At 44.1% G+C, this 19,569-nt stretch overlaps 4 protein-coding genes across 4 annotated transcripts; 1 reads left to right on the top strand and 3 right to left on the bottom strand.

Moving 5' to 3' along the window:
• Positions 1–8,369: 8,369 nt before the first annotated feature.
• On the bottom strand, positions 8,370–10,466 carry CLUP02_04783 (choline dehydrogenase; the record flags this gene model as incomplete). The annotated part of the gene is made up of 4 exons (XM_049283794.1): positions 8,370–9,314; positions 9,381–10,022; positions 10,082–10,349; positions 10,408–10,466. 4 exons carry the CDS (start codon positions 10,464–10,466, stop codon positions 8,370–8,372), a joined length of 1,914 nt encoding a protein of 637 aa, XP_049140937.1.
• A 1,736-nt stretch (positions 10,467–12,202) lies between these two features.
• Positions 12,203–13,941, bottom strand: CLUP02_04782 (CFEM domain-containing protein; the record flags this gene model as incomplete). The annotated part of the gene is made up of 8 exons (XM_049283793.1): positions 12,203–12,570; positions 12,625–12,692; positions 12,749–13,131; positions 13,182–13,249; positions 13,302–13,338; positions 13,395–13,579; positions 13,636–13,774; positions 13,831–13,941. 8 exons carry the CDS (start codon positions 13,939–13,941, stop codon positions 12,203–12,205), a joined length of 1,359 nt encoding a protein of 452 aa, XP_049140936.1.
• Positions 13,942–15,847: 1,906 nt separating this feature from the next.
• Positions 15,848–17,284, top strand: CLUP02_04781 (oxidase; the record flags this gene model as incomplete). The annotated part of the gene is made up of 3 exons (XM_049283792.1): positions 15,848–16,658; positions 16,711–16,885; positions 16,954–17,284. 3 exons carry the CDS (start codon positions 15,848–15,850, stop codon positions 17,282–17,284), a joined length of 1,317 nt encoding a protein of 438 aa, XP_049140935.1.
• A 545-nt stretch (positions 17,285–17,829) lies between these two features.
• Positions 17,830–19,210, bottom strand: CLUP02_04780 (zinc-binding dehydrogenase; the record flags this gene model as incomplete). Its single annotated transcript, XM_049283791.1, has 3 exons — positions 17,830–18,731; positions 18,831–19,068; positions 19,187–19,210. The coding sequence occupies 3 exons, from the start codon at positions 19,208–19,210 to the stop codon at positions 17,830–17,832; spliced, it is 1,164 nt and encodes a 387-aa protein (XP_049140934.1).
• Positions 19,211–19,569: the final 359 nt, after the last annotated feature.

Below are 19,569 nucleotides of genomic sequence, written 5' to 3'. Positions count from 1 at the left end.
ACTAAAGGAAGTGTTCTTACTATAGACTAAGACCCCCCCTATTAAGGGGCTTAGTAAGCTAAACTAGCCTCGACTATTAGTATTAAATAGGTATAGGAGTTATATAATAATAGAATTTATATAGGAGTATTATAAAAATACCGTTTATTTATTATTTTTATTACTATACGCTTCTTATATCCTCTAGTTATTAAATATAGCTATCTTTAGGCTTATTAAATTTATATATAAAAAGGAGCTTAGTAAGGAGGATATAGTAAATAATTCTATTATTATTAAAAAGCAGTACTTCTTAAGCTACTACTAGCTTGCTCGTTTAGCTAGTTTAACGTTATTAAATATACGAAATAAGTAGAAAGTAATTAGATTATAGCTACCTAATATAACTAAGCTACTTCTTAACTTAATAGTCCTACTTATATAAGTTATACTATTTAAAAGGGGTATAGAAGCTAGGTAGATAATTAGTAATATTAGTAAACTACTTAATTAAGTATTAATAACCTCTATTATTAACTAGTTAACTCCTAAGAAGGCTAGCGAGCTCTGCGATTATTTAAAGCTATTTATAAAGCTTAGTTTAGATAATAATACTCGATAATTACTATTTTAAAAAGTAAAAAAAGCTTTTAGGGAGTAGGCCTATTAATTAGCTATATCTCGGTACTAAGTTCGAGTTTTTAAGGCTAGGATTAAGCGTATAAAGCTTAGGAAAAAGAAGACTATATATCTAGACCTAAATACTAAGTTCGTAGATATTTAGAACGTATAGAAAGCTTAGGAGGACTCTAGCGACCGTCTAGTTAGTCCTAATCGACTCATAGGGGTCGAATTACCTAGGGAGAATTTTAATTGTATTATTATAGTAGTAGAAGGTAGTTAATTAATTAATTATAGTTAGTGTTGATGTTTGGATGCTATGTTTTGTTAGGGTGCCCAAAAGGGGGGGGTGCCCAAAAGTGGGTGCTTTGACTTAAGTCATGTATGCACTATTATAGCCGACATAGAATTGTTTTACTCAAGACTTTAATTGAGCACATGGACAGTATATCATTCTCAACTTCTTAGTCAATACGATGAACATAGGCCAGGGGCTCTCTGCAGAATACCATTTTATTCTAAGCGTCATAATCGGCGATGATTTCGGCCCCGATCATTCAATTCTGCTCTTTTCGAGGAACATCATCCAACTGTCAGCCGGGTTCTCAGTTCACTCTTACATGTAAACATCGTATAGCTTTCTTTCATGTCAGTTCGTGTTCACGTCAACTCAAGTCGCATCACAGTGTCACAATAGCTTTTGAAAGGAATATGGTATCTCTGTATTATTAATCTAGAATAGTACTCTACCCAAAGCTAAGACCTTTACGCGCGCTGGAACGAAGGTTGTGTGATTTGCACAGGAAACTCCTGCTAGTGTTGAATGGGTGCTGAGTTCTCAAGATGATAACGCCTTGGCCTCCTAAATAATCACATCGCTAGCCTTCTCCGACACCACATATAACGGCAGCGCAATATAGAATCCAGGGATCTTGGGGAAGACACTGGCATCAACAACTCTAAGGCCCTCGGTACCACGGACCTTAAAGTTAGTGTCTATCGGATTGGAAGTCCAATTCGACCGCGGCATACAGCCGACTGCGCAGGGGCCAATTAGGGGCCCTATTTACGATTATCATAGCCAGCCCAACTTACGGTTAGAACCTCCTTTTTACACCTATATAAATATTTATATAGTTTAATTAATCTCTTTATTAACTACGGTTCGAACTAATTACCCTATAATAGGGATACTAATACTAATTAGTAATTAAATTCTATTATTATAGATCGGTAAGGTATCTTATTATGTAAAAGAGACGACCTCTTAATACCGCACGGGATAAGAGATTCGTACTAATTAACCTTACGGAAGTAGATAAAAAAGGGAGCGATTCTCGAATACCGCACGGAATTAAGTAATCGTAGCCCTTTACTACTTACGAGAGGTCGACGTTTACTACGTTAAACTACGTTAATTAATAAAACCGCTTAAGTAACTAGTTTTTTACCGTCGCCTTAAGTAGCCTTTTTACTAAATAACTTTTCTATAGCCGGCCCGCGATTAGAAATTAACTAGTTAAATTAGTAAAAGAAAATACCTACGCGGCGACTATTTACTTAGTTAATTAGCACAACGGGCGAGCTTAATAATATAATATAAAAGAGCACCGCGCGATTAAAAAAAGGGATCTCTAAACGTAAATATTCTTAGTTAGCGTAATAAAAAGCGTATAGGAGTTATTAAGCTAAGAGATTTATGGTATATAGAAAAAGTCTATTATTACTAAGATCTTACGGGTACGACCTTAAGCCCGTAATTTAAATAACCTCCCCGTAGCTCCCTTAATTACCCCCCGAGTGTTACTTAGGAATATAGTATAGGGGACGGTTTAACGAGGGAGGAGGGGATTTAGAGATTACGGAGAGCACGAGGCTTAGGAAGCTAGAAGTATATAGAAAAGCGGAAATCGGTAACTAGTAAAGATCCCGAGACTAATTACTATATCGTCCTACGGTAATATAAACGTCTACTACTACTATTAAAAAAAGGAACTACTAAAACCTACCCTTTTATACTAAACGAAAAAGAGGATCTTAATAAGTATAATAGCTAGCGATCTAAAAGGGTAGTAGTAATCGCTAGAGAGGGTAGAAACGAGAGTAGTAGCGAGACGGTAAGAGGAAGTAGGAATCTCCTAAACCTTAATAAATTCGTTAGGTAGTAAAAGTACGGATTTGCTATAACTAGCGCGCGGATTAAATATATCCCCGTTAAGATTAAACATGCTAATAATTACTAATACGGGCATAAGCTAGGGCACGACCCTTAGTAAGTTAGGGCAAAGAAAGAGAGGGCGAAACCCGATCCTAGATAGAATCCCTATCCCTTATAAGTAGGTAAATATTAACCCGGATTATTAGGGGACGTAGATATATAGAATCGTAGATTAGCCTAACGGCGAGTAAATTAACGCGGTATTAATCTATTTAACTAAGATTTATGAAAAAAAGGGGCTATAGGAGTAACCCCTATTCTACGAGATTATAGACGACCTTAGCTATTAGCTAGATAAATAGTTCGTAAGCGTAAGCTTAGGAATTATAAAAGCGGTTAATAGATTCCTCTATAAGCGAGGGGTATTACTAGCGCAATTATAATTGTAAGAACCTTACGAAATCCTAGTAGCGACGATTACGGAGGAGGAATTCGTAATATAGACCTAGGTATAAGTCGATAGGGCGTATAATCGCTTTAACGAATTTAGAAAAAGGGTAAACGACCCAGATTTCCTTTTTATAATTACTAATAGTAATCTATCGTCGTAAAAGGATATATAGAGGTAAAATATAGTACTAAAAGTACGATAATCGATAATTCTGCCTATTTCGATCTATAGCTCGTCGCCGCTACTAATACGAAATTCGGTACTAATCGGCTAGTAAAAAAAGAGGCAGACTACCCGAAGTTACTAATAGTACGCAGCGACGTAGGGATCGCATATAGATATTAAAAATCTAGTAATAAATACGAGGTAGTTTATAGACCTTAAAAAGATCTTCCTAAAAGAGAAATTATACTCTAGGGGGAAGTATAAGGTCTTATAAAAAACCCTAACGATGTTTTACGATTACTACGAAAAAGTCGGAATTAGGGAACACTAGTACTATTCGGTAGTTAATATTATACTCGTAAGCAAAGCCTTTAATTACTATTACGAAGCAGTACGTAATCTCGATCGAAACGACTTTCTTAGCATAATTAACGCAATCCGAAGCCGCTTCGAGACCTATAATAAGAACCTAAAGCTCCTATCTAAACTACGAGCGATTTCTTTCGTATCTATAGCTAGGATAATAGAGGGCAAATCGCGAATAGAAATCCTCGAAGAGCTTATTAATTAAATTAATAAGCTAGCGAAAACCTAGCTAAATAAGGGGACTAACGAACGGAAAGTCGGATATTTCTATACCGCAGTCTAGCGCGTTCTAAAAACAAAAATAACTCTATACTAAGTACCCGAAGACTACGAGACGCTCTACTTAAGGCTAAGATCTAGCTTTAATATTAAGGTAAGAATACCGTACTAAACCTACCTCTAAGTATACGACGGCCCTTATTAGTAATATTAAGTTAACCGAACGTATAATAAGAAAGGAAAAGAAGCTAGGTATAGCAATCGCTAGTAAGGAATCCTAGATTCGTTAAATAGGTAAAGATTTAACTCGCGAGTAGGGCAACGAAAGAAGCAGTGTTTTATTTATAAAAAGGATAGATATTAGTTAAGTAACTACTCTAAGGAAGAGCGTACTAAATCGTACGAATAATATAAAAAATCGAGGGCAGTAGATAGCAAAACCAGCCCTCATCGATTTAACTAATTCCTCGTTATATATAAGGGCAGATCCGGGGGTACAGAACCTAGCGAAAGTAGCTAATTTAGTAGCCTAAAGCACCCGCACTCTATAAGAAATTTAGAAAATAAAGAAGATCTTACCCCTTATACCGACGAATTAGATTATAACGAAGTCGACGATATTAACTACTCTTTCTTTGCCCCGTTAGCCTCGGGAGGATATACGAGGCTAAACGAATAAAAAGTAGTAAAAGCCCTTAATAAGCAGGCTTTTATTTACGAATAGTAAGGGAAGGTCCCTTAGATAACGGATATAGAGGTAGGTAAAAGGACGAATCTAATAGCGCAGAATTCTACTCTTTTAATATCTAAAAAAAAGAGATAAGGTACTAAGTAATTCTAGGGGTAGCTAGAGGGGTCCTTTTTATACTACTTAGATTATTTAAATACTAAGCTCGTATAAGCATTCTATGCAAATAAAAAGTACGGCCTAGATAATTTCTATAGGATTATCCTAAATACTAGGGTATCGTAATAGTTAATAAGAGGAAAAGGGTAATTCTAAGCGCTATAAAAAATCGTACTAATAACGCTTAATACGTTAATAGTAGGTATTACGAGGATTAGCTTCGGCCTAGGTAAGGAAATCGTCGCCCTAGGTACGATAAAAATAGAGACGCACTTCGGAACGATAACTTTTTATATCCTACCCGTTAATACCCTATTTCTCTTATATCTAAAAAACATAGATTGACTAAGTATTATATTTAATAATATGAGGAACAGAATCTCTAGCCGTAAGTACTTTGAAATAGTTAAACGACGATAGGGGCACGCGTTTATAAAGCTTATTAACGATACGAAGTTAATTAATTACTTAACGGAAAGTAAGCTTAGATGACTATACCGGAGATTTAGCTACCCGTCGGTCGCGAGGCTATATAACCTCTTAAAGTATTTAGATAATAATAATATCGAAATAGGGGCGCTAAAGTAGTTAATAAAAGTATATTATTAATACTAAATAAATACGCAGAGCCCACGCAAATTTAAATTCAAATTACGTAATAAGCTTAACTTTAATTAGGAGATCGTCGTCGATATTTTCTACTTAAACAGTCGACCGGTCCTATATATAATCGACGAGGCTATATTATTCTAAATAGGGCAATTCCTACGGGATCTATAAGCAAAAATAGTATAAGTAGCTCTATAAAAAAGCTAGATCGATATATACTAAGGACCGCTAGACGGTATTAAAACCGACGCTAATACTAGTTTTAAGTTAGTAGAATTTAAAAAAAATATAACGGCCTACGGTATATAATTAAAAGTCGTGCCCGTCGAAGCGTACTATAATATTAAAAAGGTAAAAAGGGCGCACTAATAGTTAAAAAGAGCGTTTAAAATTATTAAAGAGGAAAATCCCGATTCTAACGACGACGAATGCCTCTAAACGGTACTTAAATACTATAACGACACTATAGGGCCCAACGGGCTTATACCGACGCTTTTAGTATTTAAAGCATATTTAAAAACGACCTTAGCCTTATTACTATCGCTAGATATAAGCTAGCGAGCTTAAGTAGTTAAAAAAGTAATACGGGCACTACGCGAGGTGAGCGTAAAAAAGTAAGTTAATAAAGTAATTACTACGCGCAATAGGCCCGATATAGGGGTTAATTTAGATATACCCCTAAATTCGGATATACGAGTATAGCGCAAAATTACTTAATAATAAGCTAGGCTATATAAATTAATTTCCGTTAACGAGCGTTCTTACGTAGTTACGAAAGATCGTAACTAGCTACTTAAAATATTAATTACGGTAGTTAGACTATATTATATAGATCCTATCGAGATAATTTCTAGCCTATAAGAAGAAGAAGAGCTAGGGGAAGCTATATAACCCGTAGCAGAGGCATAGGAAATTATCCTTAATAAAATCGTTATAGTAATATTAATAGATAACGAGGAAGAGGAAATTACTAAAAGGGCACTAATACGTCGCGGGAGACCATAACGGTAAGCACTAACGTAGCAATTTATTACTAGCGACGAGGTAATTAACACCTTTTATATAATAAAAAAAAAAGCCGATTTCGAGCTAGTAATTAAACTACGCAAAGAAGGCGTAATTATAACTACTAAAAAGCCGTATAAGGGATTAGATCTTATCGAAATAGATACTTTGCGCAATTAAGGGGTCTATTAATTTATCCTCTACGATCTAAAAAAATATATAAACCTCCGCATATTTAAATCGCAAATAGTTCGTAAAATTAAAAAAAAAGGAACACCCTAACCGTACGAGAAGTCTAGATACGTAATTTAAGAATATAGCGACGTTAAAAAAGCGACGCTACTTATACAATCGCCCACTATATAGCGCTATAGCTAACGATTAATAATAGTACTAATAGTATTACTACAGAAGAAGGGATATAAAATTTAGAGCCGTAATATTACCTAGGCATATACCTAATCGGCCACAGGGCTCATAAGGAAAATCCTAGCCTATCTACTAAAAGAAATAGCTAGCAAGTACCCAGAAGGTACGATTATTAAAGTACTTAAGCTACTATATAGGCTCGTAGAATCGGGCACCTATTAGTAAGCCACCTACTACGATTTTTATATTAATTAACTATTAATAGTTACCTCTACGTACGACCCGTGCCTACTAGTCGCGGAGTACGAAAGTAACTAATTTAGGATCGTTAGAATATAAACCGACGATATATTAGGCCTATCCGATATTAACTTTATAAAAAAAGAGGATAAGGAGCTCTAAAAAGCGGGCTTCGTAACGAAGTTAAAAGAGGTCCTTATAATAAACACCCCCTTAGTATTTAATAGCGGGATTCTTATAATTAAAAAGAAAACCGTCGTTTTTTAATAAAAGGGGTAGGGCGAGAAGATTAACCTCGTTAACTTAAATATAACCGATATTAAAAAGTAGTATAAGGCTAAGCTTGCATAAGGGGTATATATTACGAGTATTTATTAGCCCGAAGTAACTTTTAACTACGCTAGGGTAGCGCAGGCTATAGATCTAACTAAACGAGACGTCGAGGTACTTAATAAGCGGCTTAAGTAGTAATAAACGAATCTCGATCGAAGTCTTATCTATTACTTAATTAACCTTATAACTAATAAGCTTTACGTCTTCGTCGATAGGTTATTTACGAATAATAACGACCTCACTTCGTAATTAGGGTATATTATTATCCTAGCTAACGAGAGTATAGGCGAGAGCGAATTTACTATATATAGTAATATAATCCACTACTCGTTAACTAAAAATAAGCGGGTAACGAGAAATATACTAACGTCGGAGGTTTATAATATAGTTAACGGCGTTAACCTCTCCTACGCGATTTTAACGACGCTAAAAAAGATTACTAATTAAATTAGCTTTTTACCCATTCTAATAGTTATTTATACTAATTCTTACTCGCTATACGAATACCTCGTTAAATTAGGAACGACGAAGGAAAAGAGGCTTATAATCGATATTATAACCCTTAAGTAATCGTATAAAAAGCGCGAGATACTCGAGATCCGTTAGATTAATAATAAAAACAACCTCGCAGACGCTTTTATAAAAGTAGTACTAAATAAAGGATTAGAGTAATTCGTAAGTAGCGGAAAAGTCACCGTACGAATAAAGGGATAGGTTATATAAAAAGAATAAAAAAAAGAGGGAAAAGGAGACGACCTAGTAGACGGGCCCGAGGTCGAATTATACCTCTAACCGTAGTAGTTAAATCGATAAAAAAAAAAGAAAGTTAGTATTAGATTAAAAGTCTAATTTAACTACGGCATATAGCTAACTGCGCAGGGGCTAATTAGGGGCCCTATTTATAATTATTATAGCCAGCCCAACCTACGGTTAGAACCTCCTTTTTATACCTACGCAGATATTTATATAGTTCAATTAATCTCTTCGTTAACTACGGTTCGAACCAACTACCCTGTAATAGGGATACCAACAGTGTCAAGTACAGCCATCGGGTCATCATCAGCACCGATAGGACAAGTGCACGAAGCGTGGTGTCCCCACGTCTCGTCCTTGAGGAATTGTTTGGCGTCCGCTTCCGTGGAGGTATTGGTACCGGGCCAAACCTCGGGGAAGCTGCCGTCGAGCGGGATGAGGCTATCGAAGGCCTTTCGGGTGAACTCGAAGCCCTCATAGGTAGCCTGAAGATCCTTGTCGCCCTCCCCGTTGCTGTTGACGCCCGTGTCGTAGTAATTGAAGTTGATGAGGGGCATGTCCCTGGGATCAGTCGACTTCAAGGTCACTGTACCAGCATTATTTCTGCTGTGAGCCTTGAGAATGATCCATGCCCAGTGCTGTGCGTCGGCGAGCGAGTCAGAGGCGTAGCCGGGGAAGTACCCCTTGAACTTGGCCGGCGCGCCGGAGATGAGCAAGTCGGGCTCATTCTCGGCAACGGAAGACTTGAGGATGACGGCGATCGCGATGCCATTAGTGGCGTACACGCCCTTAGTGATGGGCTCGAGGCCGTTCTGGTAGTCCTCGAGGCAAGGGTCGGGAGACGTCTCCAAGAAAGTGCACTTGCTTGTGATGACGAAGTCACTGTTGGTCTTGCCGATCACGGTTGCCTCGTAGCGATCCTGCATGTTGGTTCCGACACCCGGGAGATCGACGACAACAGGAATCTTGAAAGAGTCGAGCTCTGCCTTCGGACCGATACCACTGAGCTTCAGAAGCTGAGGTGTGTTGAAAGAACCAGCAGAGATGATGACCTCACGATTGGCATCAACGCTACCAGATCCCGTCGATGAAGCAGATCCTGAGCGGGGATCGGCGCGGTAAAGGCTGGAGCCCTCCAAGAAGTCGACACCAACCGCGCGAGGCTTGTCACCACTCTCATCAAATCGAATCTTGGTGACCTAAAGGAGGTTAGTAATCGATACGATTTATCAACTTCTATGAAACTCTGGTTCAAGAAATCTTACAAGAGTATCGAGCTTGATATCAAGATGATACTTGCGCGATCCATCAGCATTGACAGCGTTGGCAGTATCCAAAATGAGATCTCTAGGACCACCACGGATGGAATTAGTCATAGAAAGCGGAACCTGGTACAGTCCAGTCTTGCTAGTCTGGCCAGGCGCGTTGAGATCTCGAAGGAGGACCTGGCCAAGACCAGTGACAGTGCTGAGCACCAATCCAAGAAGGCTCTTCCCCATGGCAGTAGCAGCGGAAATAATCAACGACAGCAGCTTCTGGTCCTCAACCACAAGTGACAGAGAAGTAAGCGAAGTACCAAGCCATCCACTGTACCCATGCCCGATGATGCTTGATGGAAGGTACATGTTCTTCTCGATCTTTTGGAAGTACGAACGCATGTTGTCTGGCTTCCAGGTATCATCGCCGGTGAGTGTGGCAATGTTCGTCCAATCACTGTCATGAGCGTTGGTGGTGATGAGAGCGTTGTGGCGAGAACAACCTCCCAAAGTTCCGGCGCGAGGATACCAAACACCAAGAGGGGTTGCTCCAGCTGGAGGATCAAGCCCGACGTAGAAACTGCCGTCGGGCATCTCGTACGTCATCTTGGAATCTCTCTTCTGTTGCTCGAGGTCGGGATAGTGGTTGACCTACATGGTATTAGTCAAGGCACTTTCTGTCACGCTCTTTGCGTACTTAGAACACTTACGAAGTAGTTCCATCTTGTGTCCTCGAACTCAGTTGACATAAGGTGAAGAGCCGGGACCTTCTCCGTCCATGAGTCCCCTGAGTCTCCTCCAGCATCAATCAGCAACACCTTGTATCCGGCGATGGCAAGATTGGCAGCAACAGGGCCTCCTCCAGGACCCGAGCCAACAACGACATAGTCGTAGTTGTCAAGAGTGGTGTTGGCGGCGCTTCGACCAATGAAGGGCTCATGGCGAGGCTGTTGCCTTGCAATCTTCCTTGGGACAACGCTAATGAAAATGTCAATTGTTTAGGTCTCCAAGAAGAATTCTGCTCGGAACGACTTACATGGAAGAGGCTGAGTCGGCCAAAACAGTAACGAGTGTGAAAAAGAGTGAAACGCGCATCTTGAGCGCTTGGCAACACGGGCTGCTAAAAAGAGAAGAAAGAGTGACAATGGGTCAGATGGATACAGAGGTCTCAGAACATCGAGTCAGATCGAAGACGAGCCGCATTTGAAAGCTTGATATTCTTGGTCAACGGCACTGATGAGACAGCCTGAACGGAAAGAAAGGAGAGGTCAGCCATTACCTAAGCGGTATTGATAGGCGGTCTGGTAACAAAGCCCTGTCTTTTGGAAGTGAGGCCCATCGGAGAACTGTCAGTTTAGGGAATGGGAATTGTCCGAGGTGACAGGCCTCAGGAGATGCCGTGTTCCTGCTCCGCTTCAAGATGCCGACCCTTCATGTTGATCGTCCTCAATGACGACTTCTTTTTGAGTGGACTATTCCATGGCCACGATGAAAACTATACTTCTCCTCTTCGTAAGCCAGGATCCCAACCTTCGAAGTCCTCATGGATTAGGAAAATCCATGCTTACCATGCCCTGCTCCTCCATCAAGTTTGATCTCAAGGGCAGAAGGTAAGTGGGTTAATTGTCATTGCCAATGCCACCCTCCAACTCAGGGACTGCGGAAAAGTCCAGAGAACTGATTCGGAGCTGGAAGAATACAAGGTTTAGCAGGCTTCCGCATTCAGCGTTAGTCACTTGAGGAAAGCCATGAGTCCACGATGGATAAGGAATCAATGCCACGAGAAACCTTAGATCACGCAGCAGAAAGTTTGTCCAGGCCTCTTGCGATGAAGAGTGGCCATTGGCATAAAAGCTGCCAAGGAGCTGAATTTGACGATGCAACGCAGCCATAATGCTAAGCTTGTCTTTAGACGTTGGCGTTATTCGTGATGCTTCAGCATTAACAAGGGTTGCGGGCGCGAGGGAGCCGATATGCGCTCTGACAATGGCTTTGCAGGGAGGTTGACTCAGACATTGCTGCGGGCAGTCTTTCTACGGACCGCTTCCTAGCCCCCGGCTGGGCTAAAACTGCAAGGCAGACGATCGCAATGACAGATACAACGGGGGGCCCAGACCCCCATTAAGTCCCAAGATGGAAATGGCATAGCCCCCACCGTATGCCACTGAAACCTTCGAGAAAGATTGATTTCGCAGGGGATGAAGATGAGAATGGCACTCTACCGGAGGGGTTTGCTCTGCAGAGAAAGTTTTGACGAGATAGGAATGAGAGACGTGAAGCTCCTTCAAGGACAAAAGGAGGCAAAGATCGGCATTGCGTTGAGGAGACCCCTGGCAACGACCCTTGTTCCAACAACTTTGCTCCACTGTTCGAGCTTTCGTGTTTTCTGCTCAATACTCATACTGGCTAGCGCAATAGTCAACGGCCGTTAAGAGGATTCTCATCCCGTCAAGTGGCGTTCGGGTTTTTAGCGTATCCGTAAGCTAGGTCTGGGGTAGGGCTAACCAAGAGAAACATTTCCAAGGAAACATGACTTGATTTGGATGGCGTCGAACATGGGTCTCGGACTTTGACCTGGCGGGTAATGCGGACTGCAGCAAAGTCTCAAGGCAGGGTTAACTTCCATAATGACAGTATGAATTATGTTTATGTTCTATGTTCGTATGTGGTATCTCAGTGCAGCTTTATGCTGTCTAAATTAAAAAAGATGGTAGCAGGATCGATCCTCTTCTGTGTGTCTAAATATTGCCGAAAAAAGGAAGCGGGTGAATGAGTGAGAGTAATAAATAGCAGATAAACGCCGGCCAGTAAAATTCCTCATGATGCCTTGCTCACACAGATTCATGTGGAGTAATGGGCTTCTTTTCTGATGACGGGCGCGAACTGGGGTCTGTGAACGGCCCTGCCGTGAGTTCATGCTCAACGTAGGAGACATCATCCCGATGTCTTGACCGGACTGTGAACTCCTTGAGCACTCGAATAGCCGGTTTTGACGAGCCCTTGGATGAAACCTTCTGGGAGTTGGAAAGGTCCTTCTGTTGGCTAGAGAGATTTGCGTAGTTTGATTTGCCCCTTTGAGTGGTGCCGAACACCTTGGGAAAGACCAGACTGAATAGAGAGCGAATGGCAGGCATGCTGGCGCAGATGACGCCTACCGGAACCTCAATAGTGCTCCAGTATCCGACCTCGACGTAGTCCTCTAGTATCACATTAGCTTAATGCTTTCCCACTGGTATGTTGGGTAGAAACTTACGCGTCGCATTGCTCGTAGTTGCATAGCTGGCCAGCGAATGCAACCGTACCACACTCACAATAGTGACACTAAGTAGAATTTGTCAGCAAACAGTTCTGCGGGATGGATAATTTGCCAAGCATACAAGAACCCAACGCTGAACATCAGAATGACCATGAGCTTCTTCTTTGTAGAAAGCGAAAGATTGTACAGTTCTTTCAACGGAAGAATCAACGTGGCCAAGTCCAGAAGAATATTGATGATTGCCGCAGCCCAACCCTGGATGTTGATATTGTTGCATTTTGCCGGGTATTCCTTGTCCCATGCTCTCCAGGCCCCATCGATCGGACGGCACTGGAAGATCGAGATGAGTTCGAAGGTGATGAAGTATGCAACGTTGAGCCCGATAAGAACCCAGCAGCCAATTCTTATTTCTCTTTTGGGAAAGATTTTGAGGTAAAAGAGAAGAATTGAGATTTTGGTGACTGGCAGAGCGCCGAGGTATAGAAGCTCGTCCCAGTAAAAGAGCTAATACTAAAGTCAGTTAAGGCACTGAACATCTGCAGAAAAAGACTTACATAGAGAAACTGTGTCACGTCGTCAGGGTGCACGTTCCAAATGTCCTTGCCCAGAGCAACTTGAGAGACTTTGCGACGAGTCAGCAACATAAAATATTGGCTAGACATGGAAAGACTTACTTGGGACCGATAGAGCGTTGAGTGGTATCATCATGCCCTACCATTCTGTTAGTAACTCGATAATTTGCGTAGGGCAGAAGAGAGTTGACTCACCACCGCAATACACATAACCCAGTCGTCTGGCCCCCAAGACTGGCCACCCAGGCAAAGTCGAGCCATGACTCTCAACACGAACGCCAAAAGGCCAAGAACCAGAAAAACCACTCCGGTGACCCATACTAATGCAGTTCTGTCTCGTGAAGGTGCACCGCAAGTGTGTTTGGAGTAACTTTGAACCACTGGAAAGATCGTAAGTTCATCAACTTTCAGTCATCACTAGCAAGTAGCAACATACGTAGTGCCTCCCGAACAGTGCAATTGGAGTGCACACAGAGTGAAATCTTCTCATTCAGCTCAACATTGGTGCATATGCAAGTTGCGTTAGTGAGCGAGCATAGCTGCGTTGCCAAAGTGACTGATTGAATGCATTGCAACTATTCCAATGTCAGTTCCTGAAGTCGTCCAACAGTCAGCCGGATGCATGACTTACGCCGCACAACGGAGGAGTCTCCGTGGACGCGGGGGTATCAACTGTTTTGGACAAACCCCACACGCCTTGACACCACGCCAAAAGTAACAAAATAAAGGCAAAGAATTTCATGGTTTCTAGTCCCAGCTTTGAAGGGCTGGAAACGGAATTCGAAGAAGACGAAGGAAGGAAGAAGGAGAAAAGACGGAGAAGGAGGAACGAATGAATGACTGAATCCCGTCGGTATGAAGACTTATTCAATGCTCTTTCATCTTTTGATCCAAGAGGCCCCAAATCTGTGCCACATCTGCCGGCATCCCGGCGTACGTTATCGTTTCCATTTCATCGAAGACAAAACCAGGTTCTAGGAAGTTAGCTGGCAGCAGGGTTTCTTTCGATTTGTGGGCGGGTGCCCATCGACAGACACGGGACGCGTTGAATCATTGATTCAACTGCGTCAGACGGGCCCTGATCTTTCTGACTTCCCATGGCGAGAGAGTCCCTGTTGGTCTTTGCCACTTCTTGGCGAAAATCACCAAGCCCTACTAGCTCGATTGGTATATCTACCCTTGGGCATAATCAACGCCCCCTAATCATCTATGTAACCCTCTCTGAAAGTCATTTTAGACATCAGACTTCGAAAGCGGCAAGGCGAGCATGTTGCATTCCTTCTTCTCCTGAAAGACCGTTGCCAAACACGTCAAATATGGAGCGGCCAGCCTTCCGGGATCCCATGTCTAGCGGGGTGCATCGTGAATTATGACAGACAGGGATCTGTTTCAGACCCTGCGACTGGACCACGTGCTGGTCATCCTAGACTCTGCCATTACGACTTCAAGCCCACAGACTGTGGATTGAGCTGGTGAGGCAGCACGGGAGCAGACGGCGAGGGCGGTGGGATGCAGTAATCGCGAAGGAATCGCGAAGACCCTGCGTAGTGGATGTTTCTATCACAAATTCTTCTTGTATTCCATGCCCGGTTTTTGTTGGAGATCTTCGTTGTAAAGTGCTCGAATAGGGTTTAGGAACACAAGGGGGACGAGAATTTGCCCAATTGCGTCTGACACTGCCACAAGTGCTGGGGCTCGTAGGAATCTGCCCCTGATGTCTTGCGGATGGGCAGTACATCGCGTCTGTTGAGCCATGGAACCGGAACCACTGCACCGTGCAGGGGCACCGACCAGCGGTGTGCGGTTTAGTCGGGAAGCGTGAGGCCCGAATCGGCACTCTTGTGAACGTCGGCACCTCAATGCAACTCTGTAAGCCTGGGCTCTTCTCCAGTCTAAATTCCTACCAGTCGATCAGTGGGCAGTCAAATTGTGCAACTTCACAAGTGCTGATGCTCACGCTAGAAGACGTTGACGGAAGTTTGCTGCGTTCCCGGAGAGTCCGTCAAACTTTTGGAGACCCAAAAGTTCAAAAATGGGGCTATCGGGGAATTCGAATGCAGATCCTTCGAGTTATCAATTCTGGGCTGCCTCGATATGACAATTGCTCAATTTCAAAGGGTTACATGCTGGCCAGGGGTTATTCGAGCTAAACTGGTAAAGTTTACTTGACAACAACCAACCAAGCAACCCCAACTAACATCCTGGGAAATGGGAGTCGCCCTTTCCAACAGATTGATACCAGATCCCCAATAAGTAGAATTGAGATTGAGCAGCTACGAAGCCTGAGAAGATCTTTTTCCTATCATGATGAGGAAAGCGAAGTGCCGGTGGGATTTGGGGGCCACTGCCATGAAGCTTACGATACTTGACCACCCATGTGTTTCTCCTGGCCGGCTGTCTTCCGATGCCCACGATTAGGCCAACTCGAGTTGATCCCAATGTTTGGTTTCCGCACGTCGCGGAACCAGCGGCCCGTCAAACTTCCATAGTAAAAGGGACTGGCCAAGAATAATGTTCCGATTTCCAATCCTCCACCTCTAGATCATTGACACAAGCCCACCGGCAACCGTCAGTCATCCATCGTCACTCTTTCAACCCCACGTCATATCATTCAATTCTCACACTCTTTTTGACTTGGCCGCTTCAAAATGAAGCTGCATTACGCTCTCTCCATTCTGCCCTGTTTCGGCAGCGGCGTCCTTGGGTTCCCCGCATACGCAGCTGATGCTCTCAGAGAGGAGCTCTCATCCAAGCTCTCCGGACACATCGCCAGCGCCTTTCACGAGGTACATGAGAAGAGGCTTCTATTCGACCCATTGACAACACCTATCGATGTAACCGGCGACCATAAGTTCATCGCACCCGACTTCAAGAATGGCGCCCAGCGTGGTCCCTGCCCGGGGCTCAACGCTCTGGCGAACCATGGCTACATCAGCCGCAAGGGTGTGACGAGCTTAGTCGAGGTCACGGCCGCTATCAACACTGTGTTTGGCATGGGATTGGAGCTTTCAACGATTTTAGGAGTGATGGGAACTGTTTTTGTCGGAAACCCTCTGTCTCTTAACCCAGGTTTCTCCATTGGAGATGCTGCCAGCGGATCCAACAACATCTTGGGCAATCTGATCGGTCTCCTTGGTACGCCTCGCGGACTGAATGGCTCCCATAACATCATCGAGGGTGATTCGTCCAACACCAGAGCCGACTTGTACATGACGGGAGACGCTTCCACCATGGTCATGGAGCAGTTCCAGTCCTTCTACGACATGTCGTCAGGCGAGGGCGATTACAACTTTGAGTTATTCGCTGACAGGGCCTCTATCCGCTTCAACGAGACTATTGCAACCAACCCGAACTTTTACTATGGTCCTTTTACTGGCATGATTTCTCGGAACGCGGGCTTTTTGTTTGCTTGCCGCTTGTTTGCGAACCACTCCGCGGAGAATCCAACTGGCCTCTTAAGTAAGTTATCAGCCTTTGTTAGAGATTGGACTGATGTACTGATTCCCTTTAGACAAGGCAACTCTGAAGAGCTTCTTCGCCGTAGAGGGCGAAGAGGGCAATCTCACGTACAATAGAGGCTGGGAACGTATTCCAGAGAACTGGTACCGTACGCCGGTGGACTACGGCTTGGTTCAGCTGAACTTGGATCTTCTTGCCTGGATTGCCAAGTACCCTGAGTTGGGAAGGTACGTGTACTCTAAGTACCCAAGTCAAAAGATTATCAAGCAACATGCTCACGAGTCTCCCACTACAGTATCGGCGGAAACATGGGAAAGGTCAACAGCTTTGCGGGAGTCAATCTCGCCGACCTTACCGGTGGTGTCCTGAACCTCACCAAGCTGTTGGAAGGCAACAATCTGCTGTGCTTTGTCTTTGAGATTCTCAAGACCGCCTCACCAAACTCGCTGTCTACAATCTTTACCATCATTGAGGCGCCTCTCAAGCTTGTCACCGACACTGTTGGCGCTGCCATCCTCAATTTGGCCTGCCCGGCCTTCAAGGATATGACTGTAGGCGGAAAGAGTCTTGATGAAGGCCTCAAGGAACAATACCCCGGCGCGAAGATGGCTGACAACATCCTTTGACATAGTCATCCATGTCTGTGAGTGCCATGATACACAAGTAATGTAGAACCACCTCTGTATAAGCGACAAGACTTTACCAGCCGATATATATCCTACTTAATTCATAATCATGCTGTTGGAGCAGTAGCCATGCTCCCTATTTACTCTTCGCATTCTAGGAAAGACTTAACCCTTGGGAGTGCTTGACTAAAGAGTGATTAAACGGACACCAATAACACAACATCATGATGTACTTGATTATCGAAGCGAGAGTAGTGTATTGGCGTAGGAACCTCGCCCCCATAGTTTTAGTGATCATTGATTGCGTTGTGAAGTACATGTCGAGTAAGCATGCTTACGGTAATCATCCTAATTGTTGACATAGCCATGGCCCCGACCGCTCACGAGCTTGAGAAACCGCGGATAGCCACAAGTGGAAGCAAACGCGATGTAGAATTCGTGCGAGCACATGTTTGCAATCAGATTCATAGACTCAGCTTCAACTCATCATCATTTCATCATTCATCTTCTAATCTACATAGTCCATTCCGAACCTTTTGATACTTTTACAACTTAGCGTGCTTCTCGTTAACCAGAACGTATCTGTAACGAGCATGGCCTTGCTCCATGTCGACAATGGCCTTGTTGGCGTCCTTAAGCGGGCGCTTCTGGACCCAAGGCTTGACCTTCTTCTCGACAGCGAGCTCAAGCATCTCCCTGATATCGGAGGGAGAGCCAATACCGCTGCCACCAACCTTGATACCGCTGGCGAGCAGAGTAAAGGCGTTGATGGGAGGCAGGTTACCACCGTCGGGGGCACCGACCTGGATGAATGTGCCGTAGACCTTCAACAGTCTCAGGTACTGTTGCAGGGGCATCTTCTCGCTGGACACGGTAGAGATGATGAGATCGATGCTGCGGGCGTTGGTCTTGGACCAGTCCTTGTCGTCGTCGGTCGCAATGTACTCATCAGCTCCAAGCTTCAGGACCTCGTCCTTCTTGGTGGCCTTTCTGGAGATACCAATGACCTTGTCAGCGCCGAGGGCCTTGGCGAAGAGCACAGCAAAGTGGCCAAGACCACCAACACCAACGACACCGACAGTCTTTCCAGGTCCACAGCCGTTCTCCTTCAACGGGGAGAAGACCGTGATGCCACCGCAAAGCATGGGCGCGGCATCCTCAGAAGGAATACCATCCGGGATCTTGATGACGAAGTGTCCGTTGGTTCTGTTGTAGTCGGCATAGCCACCCATTGCCTTGCCCTCACCATCGGGGTAGACGGAGCCGTATGTGCTGATGTTGGCACGGCCGCAGTAGTTCTCGCGTCCGATGGAGCACTCGGGGCAGTCGGACTTCATGCAGGAGCGAGCCTGCGCACCGACACCTACGCGGTCACCAACGGAGACGTGCTTCACGTTCTTGCCGACGCGGACGGCCTTGCCGACGATCTCGTGTCCGACGCAGCAAGCTAAAAAAAAGGAGCACAGGTTAGCAAAGAACAATGGACAAATTGCTGCTTGAAAACCCCGCGTTTTGAGTCGAGGCGGGGTAAAGAGGGAAAACTCACGATAAGGGGTCTCAGCCCAGCCCGAGCGGAGCATGTGAAGGTCAGAACCGCAGATACCGCAGTGGGAGATCTCGATGTCGACGTCGTCTTCAGTCCACTTCTTGGGCTCGAACGCGCCCCATTCCATCTTTCCGTTGACGCTGTCGGGGCTGTGGCCGAGCCATCCTTCAAACTTGATGTCGGACATGATTGTGTGTGTTGTGTTTGTGATAAGCTGACTCGCGTTGTTGATATGGTACTGTCGGAGTCGATTTTCGTCTTCAAAACTTGTAGAGCACGAATTGATCAGGCAGTAACTATCAGCGACTTGGTGAGGGGGGCAGGGTTTATGTATGAACTTTTAGAATACAAAGCACCGAGGCCACGGTCCATGACGGCATCCACAGATGCTGCGAGCTAGGGCCCATTCCCCTTCGTTCATCATGTCATCAAGAACTCTCTTGACCGGAGCTAGCTGGAGTTAAGACGGCACTATACCGAGTTTAAGCAGTTCAATGAGCTTGCCGGCATATCTACGGAGCCTTCCGACGCCCAGGGGCAGCCGTCAATGCCGCGGATGGGTTCGTTTTCTTTTTTGGTGGTTCTACTCAGCTTTTGGTCTGGCCTTTCTGGCGGTGTCAAGCTTCCATACTCGCAGGTGCTTGGGCCGGAAAGGACTAGCTTCGCCCGCCACTTCAGATGATGACGCAGAGAGGAGGGGTGGAAATCTTCAGTGGGTTTTGTTCTTGGCAACTGAGAC

This window comes from Colletotrichum lupini, chromosome 3, assembly GCF_023278565.1.
Source record: "Colletotrichum lupini chromosome 3, complete sequence".
Lineage (NCBI taxonomy): Eukaryota > Fungi > Ascomycota > Sordariomycetes > Glomerellales > Glomerellaceae > Colletotrichum > Colletotrichum lupini.
The sequence above is the reverse complement of the archived record's forward strand: the minus strand, read 5'-3'. Positions and strand labels throughout refer to the sequence as shown.